The sequence below is a fragment of the Vicia villosa genome, linkage group LG1 (genome assembly GCF_029867415.1).
Source record: "Vicia villosa cultivar HV-30 ecotype Madison, WI linkage group LG1, Vvil1.0, whole genome shotgun sequence".
In the NCBI taxonomy this organism is placed as follows: domain Eukaryota; kingdom Viridiplantae; phylum Streptophyta; class Magnoliopsida; order Fabales; family Fabaceae; genus Vicia; species Vicia villosa.
In genome coordinates this window covers 114,505,887-114,519,988 of record NC_081180.1, presented here as the reverse complement: position 1 = coordinate 114,519,988, position 14,102 = coordinate 114,505,887, and the positions used below count along the sequence as shown (strand labels likewise).

General features: G+C 33.4%; 1 protein-coding gene across 1 annotated transcript; it reads left to right on the top strand.

Annotated features, from left to right (window-relative positions):
- Positions 1-10,627: 10,627 nt before the first annotated feature.
- LOC131614858 (glutaredoxin-C11-like) lies at positions 10,628-11,384 on the top strand. The gene has a single exon (XM_058886398.1). It carries the CDS (start codon positions 10,715-10,717, stop codon positions 11,021-11,023), a length of 309 nt encoding a protein of 102 aa, XP_058742381.1. The 5' UTR covers positions 10,628-10,714; the 3' UTR covers positions 11,024-11,384.
- Positions 11,385-14,102: the final 2,718 nt, after the last annotated feature.

Sequence of the window (14,102 nt, the reverse complement as noted above, 5' to 3'; positions counted from 1 at the left end):
CTACAAAAAGGATCTTCCATCATAGTTAAAAAAGTGATATCATCACGGTTGGTGAACATTGGTTAGGTAAAGTGTGGTAGTATATTACCTATTTACCACCACGAGCTCGTAACCGTCATAAAAACTCAATAGCGCATAACAAATCACTATGGTTTTGGAAAGAAACCTCAGTAAATATGGAGGTCAGGGGTTCGATACATAACACTAGTATGAAAGACTTAGCATACACAATTTCACTACAGTTATAACTACCAATTGTTGTGATATGTTCATTTGAGTTTATTATATCATATGTAGAATGTTTATTTCACCAACTGCTCATTAAACATATAACTTTTTCTCAATCTGATTTAGACATAAATAATTTGATAAATTAAGTTATACTAGAAGAACAAGTTACACTAATCAATGTTGTATGAGCTTTATAAAACACATTATCCGCATTTTACTCTTTAACGGTTAGAATTTGTTTCAATGCTTATAATTCTTCAACTAACACTTCCTACTCTACTAGTTCACTCTTCAAAGTATTAACTACTTTGAATAGAAAACTAGTAGTGAAGAAAGTGATAGCCGAAGAACTAAAATCATTGAATTAAATTCTAACCATTAAAGAGTAAGATACGAATAATGAGCTGCATAAACCTCGAAAAACATTTATTAATGTACGTGGTTTTCTAATATAACTTAATTTTTCATATTATTATTTTCTAATTCAATTTTAAGGTTATATATTTAGGCTTTGTTTGTGAGATTGGAGGGGGTGGGAGGGGAAGACTTCCGAAAATGAAATTTTAAAATATAGGAAAATATTTGATATTTTTTGAAAAAATGATTTTGTTTAGAATGATAAAAGAGTCATTATCATTACTAAATTTTTAATTTTCGGAAAACTATAACAACCTAAAAGATATTTTAAAATTTTATGTAAGCCCTCCAAAACCCTCCTTCAATACAATTTTTGAGTTCCCCCATTTGATGGAGTTTTTGTTGTTATGAATAAACTCAAATCCTCCAAAATCCTCCTACCCAAAATATTTTTATCATTTTCACTCAATTCTTTCTATTTTCCAAAGCCCTTCTCTCCCTTCCCCTCCAAACTCGCAAACAAAGACTTAGTGAAGGATTGGTAAAACACTCAAGCCACATAAGATATAATAAACTTATCTTTTAGAACATGTTGGAGGAACGAAATTAAAGCTACAATGTACAAGAAATAACATTAATAATAACACAAACAACAACATTTATCAACAAAAACGTCAACATACTTCAACATTCATCAACATACTTCAATATTTATTAACATACTTCAACATTTATCAACATGCTTCAACACAAACAAAAACATTTATCACTACTAGAAATAATACATTTTATCATAGAAATTTCACCTTATGTATCAAAAAACGAGGTATAATTTCTAGATGCAACATATATTTTTTTCTTTAAAAATATATCGTCTATTCAGTTTTAGTTGAAAACCGAGGGATAAACAATTTTAGAGTACATAATTTGAATCCCATCATCTTCATTTTATGTTTTTACTTCATTTAATGTGGTGCCTTCCTAAATATTTTATTCTTAGGCTCTATTTGGCATGTCACTTTTTGAGCTTATAGCTTATAAGCTCATGTAATAATAAGAGACCTGTTTGGTAACGAACTTTTCATCACGAGCTTATAGCTTATTTTCCATACACTATTTCAAATAGTGTTTTAGCTTATAGCTTATTATTTTTCTTCTTCCATTTTCACCCTTATTATTTTAACTAAAATCCACTTTTACCCTCTATAATTTATTTTAATTTAAAATAAAATAATTATGTATTAAATGTCTTTTATGTCATTTTAATTAATTAGCTAGTTGAACCGCTAATTTTACCAAACACTTCAATTAGCTTATCATCTATAAGTCATCAGTCATCATCTATAAGCTATAAGTTATCAGTCATCAGCCATCAATCATAAGCTATCAGCTAGCTTATTAGTCACTGTCATTTTTACCAAACAGAGCCTTAATATAAAAATAAGACATTTTTCTCCTCAATTTTGTTTTCTAACCGAGGTGAATTTGTTTCTCTGATATAACAACGAAAGCCCTAAACAATGAAGACAAAATCCTAACGAAGAGCCCTAAACAACGAGAGCCCTAAACACATATCATCTTCGATATGAATATAATATGTTTTAAGGGTTCTCGTTTGATACTTTCCCGAATGAAAAACCCGAATCATTTCTTTCAATTTTTCTTCACAGATTTGGTACATAAAACATTACTACTCATGTTACATTAATGTTGTTGTTGTTGCCGTTGTTTATTGTTTGTTGTTGTTATTTGTGATTGTGGTTGAGACCCGAAACCCTAAAGGTTTAATCTTGTTATTATTGTTGTTTAAATAGATTGATGTTATAGGATTGATCTTGTTGTTGTTATAGGTTTAATCTTGATGTTCTTATTGTTTAAACGGATTGTTGTTGTTGTTTAAATAGATTGATGTTATATGTTGGTAGATTAATATAAGTTATTATTTTTGAATTGTTGATGTTATTGTAGTTGTTGTTTAGTTGTTCTACTTCCCAAAGTTATGAAAAGCTATATATTGTAGTTTAGATGTTGTTATTGAGTTTGAGATTGATATTGATATTGTGATTATATTTTCGTGATTCTTTATGCATCTCTCATCTTGTTTCGTCGAGTTAAATTTATTATATCTAATATTGATTGTTTGTTTCACTAACCCCTCTTTGAATATATAACATATTAAAATAATTTTAGAAATAATAATATGAAAAATTATTTTGTATTTGAGACATACCTGCCACTAATTAATGTTTTTTAAGAATTCTGCAACTCACCATTCATCTCTAGTTTTCATTCAAATTTCTTCCATACTTGTTCATTTAGAAAATAAAGTGTTGAATAAAGAATTTGAAATATTGAAGAGATTCTGGCCATTAAAAAACGTGAGATGAAGATGAGTTACCGGATGCTCCAAAATATTGATTAGTTAATTTGTTCTTGAAATATAACACAATTGTTCATATAATTATTTTTCTAACCAATTTGAGAAGTTATATGTTCAGTTAGGGGTTAGTGAAAGAAGCAATCCACATTATATTAAATAAACGCAATCATGTTTTATCCGTCGGTGGAATATCAAAACTGAGGTAAAAGTTATTTTACCTATCGGTGGATTTTCTAATCCGATGGGAACAGTATTTTCGCCATTTAAAAATTCCAAAAAAGATCTCCCTAGGGATTCAACTCATGATCTTTACACATTATCTGTCGCTGGATCTAAAACGGAGAGGTTAAGTGGCACACTTTTTATGACATCCTTTGTTACATCGCATTTGAAACCGATGTAACACCTTACATTCAACCGAGGTTAAATGTATTTTTTCTAGTAGTGTGTCAAAAAAAGCTTCAACATACTTCAACATTCATCAACATACTTCAATATTTATTAACATGCTTCAACATTTATCAACATATTTCAACACAAATAACAACATTTATCAACAAAAACATCAACATACTTTAACAAAATCGACAACTTACTTTAACATAAACAACAACATTTATAACTCATAACATATTTCACAAAAGTACCTTTCATTAAAAAGATTGGTGGAAAAACCAATCGTTAATTGGTTCAGTGGTGATTGGCGCTGAACTTGGTAGAGATAACTACGGTTCAATCCCCCGCAACTACGATCGGGAGGGGGCTGGAACTACTTGATGCCATAACTGACCCCCGAACCGGACTAAACCGGTGGTGATAAACCAAAAAAAAAAAAAGATTGGTGGAAATGAAGAAAAAGATATGAGAAACTTGTTTCATGTTGCATAGATTTGTGTAACCTTCTCTTGATGCATAATAGTTGGAGATGTTATGTTTGAGTTTTGAGAGTTTGGGTTAAGACGAGAGAAGTTAGAGTTTCCTTTGAGCACGGTCTGTTCTGAAGTGATATAAGTTATCTTTTATAAGTATTGAGAACAATTTCCTCTGTTATGGATGATGAACAAAAGAATGATAGAAGAAGAAGAAAGGTTGAAGAAAGCAAAATAACTTCTCTCTCAATATTACACGTGTGTGGTTAGTATGTATATATGGAAGCATATATCTTCCTACAGCCAATCACAGAGAAGTATTCTAAACTAACCACCAACTGTCTAACAAACTATATGGGTCCAATGGCTAGCATACACGTGTAACTATATTAACAACAAGATTAACTACTCTAATGCTAGATTAAAATAGCTAATCTCAACAGCCCCTCTCAAGCTAAGCATGATGGATATTAATCATCCCAAGCTTGTAAATGAATTTGTTGAATGTTGAAGTTGGTAAGGCTTTAGTTAAGAAATCCGCAAGTTGCTCATGAGTGGAGATGGGCAAAAGTCGAAGCAATCCTTGCTGCAGTTTTTCACGAACCAAATGACAATCTATCTCAAGATGTTTAGTTCGTTCGTGAAATACAGGATTAAGAGCGATATGCATCGCGCTTTGGCTATCACAATAGAGCACAGGGAGTTTGGTACATGTGACCTGCAATTCCTTCATGAGAGCTATCAACCATAGCAATTCACATGTAGCAAATGAAAGTGCTCGATATTCAGCCTCCGATGATGATCTGGAAATAGTGTCTTGTTTCTTTGCACGCCACGATATGAGAGACGTACCAATGAAGAAACAATAGCCAGATATGGATTTCCTTGAGTCTAAGCAGCCTGCCCAATCAGAATCTGAAAAACCAAGAATTTGCAACTCAGCATCTCTTCGAAACAGGATTCCTCTACCAGGACTACTCTTCAAGTAACGAATGACTCGACAAGCAGCATGATAGTGTGCCATTGTGGGACTATGAAGGAACTGACTGAGTTGTTGCGTGGCATACGTGATATCTGGACGTGTGGTGTTCAAATACAACAGACGGCCTATTAAACGCCTATAAGCTCCAATGTCTTCGAAGGCTTTACCATTGTCAGCATGAAGCTTCACAGATGGATCAAGAGGTGTAGGAGCTGGCTTAGAACCAAGTAAACCAGATTCCTGCAAGAGATCAAGACAATATTTTCGCTGTGATAGGGAAATTCCTGCTCTTGAATGCGCAACTTCGAGGCCAAGAAAGTACTTGAGTATTCCCAAGTCCTTGATGCTAAAATTCTCATCCAAAATGACTTTGATTCGGGCAAACTCAGACATAGATGTTCCAGCTAAAATTATGTCATCAACGTACACTAAAATGACTGTAAAATGTGCATCAGTTTTCAGAGTGAAAAGGGAATAGTCAGAGGCAGATTGAATGTACCCTTGTTGAAGCAACAATGCAGTTAGCTTTTCATACCATTTTCGACTGGCTTGCTTCAAACCATATAAGCTCTTTTGAAGTTTGCACACTTGATTTGGCTTGTGACAAATGACACCTTCAGGAATGGTCATGTAGACATCCTCTTGCAATTCTCCATGTAAGAAGGCGTTATTAACGTCAAGCTGATGCAGTGTCCAATTGTTGATGGCAGCAGTTGCAAGCAGAGTTCTAACTGTTGTGAGCTTTGCCACAGGGGAGAAGGTATCAAAGAAGTCAAGTCCTTCAATTTGGTTATATCCTTTGGCAACAAGTCTTGCCTTATACCTCTCTATTGTGCCATCTGCCCGATGTTTTACTTTGAACACCCATCTGTTTCCAATTGGTTTGACATGTGGTGGCAAATCAACTATGCTCCAGGTTCCATTCTTGTCTAATGCATCTAATTCAGATTCCATGGCCTTGACCCAATGTTCATACAAACAAGCTTCCTTGTAATTCTTTGGCTCATGTGTAAGAGTAATGTTAGATGCAAAGGCACGATGAGATGCAGACAAGAAATGTAATGAATCATGATTTGAAATAGGATAAATAGTTTTAGTTGTACCTGATGATGATTTGACTGCTGAAGCATCAGATGTATTGCACACATAATCTGAGAGATAATGAGGTTTTTGTTTGGTTCTAACAGATCTAGATTGGGGTTCAGTATCCTGAGCAGCAGGTGTGTTGTGTGCAGTCTGAGTTATAGTCTGGATGTCATCATTTTCAACATCAGGGGTGGATTGAATATCATGTGTTATAGGTTCAGTTTGAGAAGGTTCACTCTGAGATAGAACAGGTTCATGTTGTGAGGACTCAGTGTGAGATGGGGTAGGAATAACATGGTCATGTTGTGAAGGATTAAAGGAATCCTTGTAAGTATGGTAATCCCAATTGATGGAATTAGTATTTGGATATGGGAAAATGTGTTCATGGTGTATAACATTTCTGGAAACAAGAATGGTATGGCTATCAATATCATAAAGCACTACCCCCTTCATGCCAGACTTGTATCCTAAAAAGACACATTTTCTACTTCTTGGGTCAAGCTTAGTTCTATGAACATGTGATGTAGAAGCAAATGCAAGGGAGCCAAAAACTTTGAGACTGTGCATGTCAGGATGTGCATTGTGTAATATGAAATGGGGAGAAAGATTATTTAAAATAGGTGTAGGAAGTTTATTTATAATGAAGGTTGCATGTAAAATAGCATAGGACCAAAAATGTTTTGGAAGATGTGATTGAAACAGCAGAGCACGACCAACATTTAGTAAGTGTTGATGTTTCCTCTCCACCCTACCATTTTGTTGGGGAGATTCCACACAACTTGTTTGATGGATGATACCTTTAGAAGCATAAAATTCTGGAATATTAAACTCAGAACCATTATCAGTTCTGATGGTTTTAACATGATGATTGTGTTGGTTTTCAATGAGTTTAACAAAGTTCATGACATGTTGCCTAGTTTCTGATTTGGCTTTCATTAGAATTATCCAGGTAAATCTACTGCAATCATCAACTGCAGTTAAAAAATAAGAATGACCATGCAAAGATTTAATAGCAAGGGGACCCCAAATATCAAAGTGAATCAAATCATAAGGATGTGCAGCTCTATTATTACTAACAGTGTAAGAAAGTTTTCTTTGTCTTGCATAACAACAGACATCACAAACATCTTTGTGATTAACTGTGATAAAAGGAAACTGGGAATGGAGATACAAAAGTCTCTTTTGAGATAAGTGACCTAATCGAAAATGCCATAAGGCTCTATCAGGCAAAGTGATATTGGCAGCTAAAACAGAAGATGATACAGGGGTGTGTGTATGGGATGAAGTGAATTCATTATCTCCTAGAGTTAAGTGATACAATCCATCTTTCTGCTCAGCAGAACCAATCATCTTCAAGGTGGCTTTGTCCTGTATAACACATAGTGAATCAAGGAAATTGACAGTGTAATTAGAGGTTTCACACAATTTGGAAACAGATAGAAGATTGAGGGAAAATTCAGGAATCAATAAAACATTGTGCACGATGAAATTAGGGGAAAATTGAATAACACCAGAATATTTGGCAACAAGACATTGACCATTTGGTAACCTAACACTAATAGGAATTATTTTCTTACATGAATGAAACCAATTTGCAGAACTACATATATGATCAGAAGCTCCTGAATCAATGATCCAAGAACCATATGTATTACTATGCATGCAATGAGATGAGTTACCTGTCGATGGATGACCAACAGCAACTTGATTGGAGGAAGCTTGTGCTGAAGATTGACCAAGACCAGATTTCTGAATTAGCTCCATGAGAGCACTGAACTGACCTTGAGTCATAGATGGAGATTCATGCTTAGTGTCAATACTGGTGGATGAAGGGCCATCATCATTGCCTTCTGAGGTTGCATTATGAGCTGAATTCTGAAATTGCTTTTGCATATGAGGTGGTACACCATGTTTCTTGAAGCAATTGTCAACTGTGTGGTTAGTCTTTCCACAAAATGTGCAAACGCGAGCCCCATGCTTGGAAGTATTGTTTCGAGCACCAAATTTCTTGGAATCAACAGCATTGATCAGAGTTTGAGACTCATCAATAGGAATAGGGAGCTGGAGTTGTCTTTCGTGCTGAATGACCATGGAGAATATCTTATTCATGTTGGGCAAAGGATCCATTAGCAGGATTTGAGACTTGACAACAGCAAACTGATCATTCAAACCCGTTAGAAATCTGATGATATGCATCAGTTGATGATTAGATCTTGCACTGCGCATAGCTTCACAAGAACATTTTATGCGACATGTACAAGTAGGTAAAGGCAAATATAGATCTAATTCTTCCCAAAGAATCTTAAGATCGGAGAAAAAGTCGGTTACCGATTTAGTTTCTTGCTTGAGACTGTATATTTCTTGCTGTAATTCAGATATGCGAATAAGATCACCCTGAGAAAACCTTTCTTTCAAGTCATTCCATACATCAAGAGCATTCTCCATGAAAACAATGGACTGAGCAATCGAATCTGAAACTGAATTCATGATCCAAGAATGAACAAGCATATTACATCTGTTCCAAGCACGCACTGATGGATCGAAAGGATCATTCGGTACAGGGAGAGATCCATCGATGAATTCAATCTTCATCTTACCACCTAAAGCTCTCTTCATGCTACGAGCCCATGAATGGTAATTAGAACCTGTAAGTTTGGGAAGAACGGTGACGGAACCAGGGCCATCGCTGGGATGTACGAAGAATGGAGAAGTTTGATCCAAAGCTGGATCAATGGGGGAACACGGGGAGGAGCCATGGGTGAAAGAAAGAGATGAATCAGAGAAGGAAAAAAAAAACTGAGGAAGAAGAAAGATTCAGTGAGATAGCAGCGGATTAAGGATCGAAAATGGCGAGTGATACCATATTGAGAACAATTTCCTCTGTTATGGATGATGAACAAAAGAATGATAGAAGAAGAAGAAAGGTTGAAGAAAGCAAAATAACTTCTCTCTCAATATTACACGTGTGTGGTTAGTATGTATATATGGAAGCATATATCTTCCTACAGCCAATCACAGAGAAGTATTCTAAACTAACCACCAACTGTCTAACAAACTATATGGGTCCAATGGCTAGCATACACGTGTAACTATATTAACAACAAGATTAACTACTCTAATGCTAGATTAAAATAGCTAATCTCAACAATAAGTAATATATTTCATCACTGTTTATAAAATGAATCATGGTGAATTGTCATTCTAATTCAATGTGCTAGTGAATTTGGACCGTGGTGGAAAAGGTTTAATTTTGTTGAAAAATAATTTTTTAAAGAACACACCCTTTTTTGTAATGAAAAAATGAAGAAAAAAAGACTCGTTCTTGAATTTGAAGCGTGTAAACCATTTATATATACATATATATATATATATATATATATATATATATATATATATATATATATATATATATATATATATATATATATATATATATATATATATATATATATATAATCATGGCTAGGAGTATGGACCATGGTAAAAAATATTTTAATAAATGAAATGACCTAAATAAGAATTATAATTTCGTTTAATTATATAACGGTTAATAGTCATTTACTCCCTGCTATATAAGCGAGTTTTGATTTATCCCCTTTAAAAAAAAAGTTTTGGATTACCTCCTATAATATTTGGGCACCCCCTTAAGAGTGTAAAAACCAGGAGGATAAACCAAAAAAATATATTTTATCGGGGATAATTTTTCCTCTTAGGAGGCAAAAGACTTAGAATTTTAATATTATAGGGGATAATCCAAAACTTTTTTTAAAAGGGGGTATATGACATGGGTAAATGACTATTAACCTATTATATAACCAAGGTAAATAATATATTACGAAATGTATATTGTGTAGTAGGACTTCCTCTCCCTCTCCCTTTCTCTTAATAGATCATTTGAATCAAACTAGGTACGTAAACAATATTTTTGTGAATTCATTCTTTTTCTTATTTTTTATTTTGTTTTGGTTTCACTTGATTGATTGATCATTATTTACGATTGTCATTGTTCTTTGTCATACGTTTTAGTATATATGTTTAAGTTCATTTATTTTTAATTTAAGCTAATCACTCAATCCTGATTACATAACACCATAAAGGAAACATTTTGAGACAGGGACAGACTAAGCACACACCACCACCATCTTAACCCGTTGACATCTCTAGTTCATAGTAAGCTTTACCATACCCTTCATTCATGGATATGACACTTGGAACTCATTCATAGCCTTTGACTTTTTCAAACACAACACTTCCAATTCTAATTGCATATAAGATTCCATTCTCCTAGCCTCTTGCATCGACAACGCACCATTATTTTGTGCCATCTACCTTAGTGAAGAAGTTTGCATAAATCACATTAGAATAATAATTTCATTGATGCTTAGAACCAAGGTCGAAAGACTAATTAATAAATTATTATTTAAATTTATATTGTTCTTGTTCTTATTCCTTTCATTGATTGCTCTCACCCCCCACTCCAATTGATTTCAATTATATCACTCAAATAGTTTGATTCTAGATGCTTGTTCATGTTCATTCAGAGTCACCAAAGGATCAAGAGAATTTGAATTTCCCTTATCCAAATAAATATCTCAAGGAACTTTTTTTTTTTTTTCCCTATATCCATTTTAAGTATAATTTATATTTTTTTTCTACTTTCCTAGAATATACAATTTATACAATCCAATATCTTCACCAACCACTATAAATAAGAGGGTGCTAAAATCTCAAATTCCACAAAGCAAAACAAAGCACAAGATTTCACACACTCTTGTAGCATCTTAATTAAGAAACTCAACATTTCAAGTAATGGATAGAGTGAAGGATTTGGCATCAAAGAAAGCTGCAGTTGTATTCACAAAGAGTTCATGCTACATGTGTCACAGCATAACACAGCTCTTCTATGAGCTAGGAGCCAGCCCTGCAGTGCATGACCTAGACAATGAACCCTATGGTAGGGAAATGGAAAGGGCTCTAAGGAGCCTTGGATGTAACCCTTCAGTTCCAGCAGTTTTCATTGGTGGAAAATTTGTAGGGTCATCAAAGGATGTGATTTCTCTTCATGTTGATGGCTCTCTCAAGCAAATGCTTATGGCTGCTAGAGCCATTTGGTTCTAGTGATAACTAATGAATAAAACTTCAAAGAGCTAGATCCATGTATACATAGAAGTATATGTGATGGGGCTGTAATTTGGTTAAGCTAGGGACATTCCTTCTTTTTAATGAGTGTCCTCTTTAGCTGAAACTAAGTGTATGTAAACATAGTCTTGCTTTTTTTCTTTTTTTGTTTTGTTTTGTAATTTGATGAAATGCCAGCTTACTATGGCTGATGTATATCAAAGTTCTATGAAACTTGGATAATAGAGAAAACACCTCTATTTTAGTTAATGCCACTTCCAGGGTTTTAAAAAACGGTCGCAGTCGCATCGTGGTTGCGTAAAGGTTTTTGCAATTTCGGTCGATACAGATGTTACAACATTGATTGCGGTCGTCGCGGTGTAAATTAACATCAATCTATTCTCCAACATATAAAACAGTTAATAATATATCGATCTACCAAAACCGTTTTGTCACGGCCGTTTTCGCGGTCGCAGACAATTTTTTAAAACTCTGACCACTTCAAATTTTTTCAAATTGAATCTTAATTAGAATCTGTATAGACTAATTTATGATACAGTCAACCGTAGATTGTTAGAAATTCTTTTTGTAATTTAGTCTTCAGTATCTGGTTGACTTTACAATAAAATCGATATTCTCCAATTGACTTTACTATAAAATCGACCGGAGAGGATTCGATTTTAAACTTTTTATATATATTATGTTTTTCTTTGAAGAAAAATAATTAACTAATATGCATCTTTAGTTTGGAGATACTAACAAGAAAACATGTTTCAATTTCACTCTTTATCTAATGACATGATATAATTCCCCCTAGTTCTAATAGGCTAATAAATATTCAAATATATCGACAACAAGCATATTTATTTATCAAAGAATAGTATTGTTTGAGATGAGTGTAACTTTTTGGCATTTGAATAGTAACAGAGAATTTCCATTAAAATCTCACCCCATTTAGTGTCTTTTTGATTTACCATTTGCATATGTTCCATTACTTGGAAGGGTAAGCACGATGTCTTTTTAGGTTCTATTTGGATGTTATTATTTGAATATTATATGACATAGGGGAATATTTTTCTTATTCTGCCGAAATTGAGAGATAAAAAAAATTGTAATAAATGTTTAAATGAAAAGAAATAGATACTACTATATTTTGTTCTCCTCAATCCAATCCAAGTTTGACTAATTCAAATAAAGGAGGTGGGAGGAGGGAAGAGGAGCAAAATTCCTTCAAAACACAGTTTAATTATTTATGCATATTTTATTATAAAAAAATATTTATGAATTTTTATACTTTGAATATCATAAAGATATCAAAAGGATAAGGATAAAAATGTAAATTATTAATAAATTCCCTCTCATCCCTTGTGAACCAAACATGGGGGAATATATCTAATTAAATGTGTTTAATTTAAATTTAAGGAGGTGAGGGGAGGGAAGGGGAACAAAATCCCTTCAAAACACAGTTTAATTATTTATGCATATTTTATTATCAAAAAAATATTTCTGAATTTTTATACTTTGAATATCATAAAGATATCATAAGGATAAGGATAGAAATGTAAATTATTAATAAAACCCCTCTCATCCCCTTCTGAACCAAACATATTTTTACGGGTTAAGTTAGTTTTTGTTCCCTCTAAATATATCAGATTTCATTTTTAGTTCCTCTAAACATTTCCTTCAAAGAATGGTCCCTCTAAAATTTTGCATCCACACTTTTGGTCCCTCCTGCTAACGTCCGCTAACAGAGTTGACGTGACACTAACACGTGGCAGTGCCACCTGTCAAATATGCTGACGTGGCATGTCACGTGGCTAAAGTTAACATGGTACTTGAGCCTATAAAATTTCGTATCTAATTCGTAGTTAAATTCGTAGCTAATCTCTAGCAAAAGTTCTTATCTTGAAAAATACAATATGTGCTTCTACTAAAGGAAGTTGTTCAGTCCCTTCCCCTTTCAGCTAATTACAACGAGTTATTGGACCCTAACTCAAATGAAATCACTATGTTATATACAATTGTTGCGAGCATAAACGCATTGCAACCTCTCCCACTATAACATTGTCCATGTGTGGAGTTATTCTATTACAGTCCTGACGATGTAAGGAATTTTCTCTGTGGATATAAGTGGCTGGACGTAAGGATCTTACAAGTTTGGTGCACTTAAGTATATAACTGAATATACATGTCATTATAGAACATTATCATTTTTTGTATTTCCTCAATTAATTTATTCATTTTCTTTAACCATTTAGGTACATTCACCGTGTTTGTATAGAGTTAAATAAATTGAGTATTTGTGGAATCTTGGATCCGCTTTTTATTCGATGGGCATTTAATTCACCAAGAGAAATTCTAGATTACTTGAAAAATAGTTAAATGAGGGATGAAATAAATGTTACTTAGCACCATTTCTCTGTCGGTACGTATTTTTTTAATTGATGTTTATGTATTCATTTAGTTTTGTTTTAGCACATACTAATAATATATATGTTCATGTTTGTTCACTGATCGTTGGCAATTGATCATAATATCATTTAAGACGAATACGATAACTGTATTATGTTCTTTGATATTGTAAGTAGTTTAGCATGTAATATGTTTAATTCATATTCAATGTAGAGTTTTGTGGAGCAAGTGAATATGATGAAAAATGTTAGAAGAAAGCCCTCATGGATCTCTCCTAAAGTAAGTGGCCCGATTATCCGTTTCTTTCATTTAAATTCATGTGTGGTTAATTTCATGTGTGGTTACATTCATTTATAGAAGAGGAAATAACCCGAGAAAAACGAGTGTGGGTATTGTGTCATGAAACACATGTTAAACATTGTCCTTGTCGGCATTGCTGATTCATGGGATAAAGTATATATGTCATAATATATTTACATATATTAATATATAAGTTGACCACTAACTTATTATCATGCATGATATTCACTTTTTTTCTCTCTTTCATATGTAGATGTTTAACGACGTAACCCCATTTCCCGTTGAGGACTTTGTCGATCTTCGTAAGCGTTGGGCATATATCCACAATGTGCTTAAGGGTCCATCTATTTGATTTATTGAGATGTGC

What these genes read in the sequence shown, in the direction of transcription:
- LOC131614858 (XM_058886398.1), top strand. Translation starts at nt 10,715, where the DNA reads ATGGATAGAGTGAAGGATTTGGCATCAAAGAAAGCTGCAGTTGTATTC.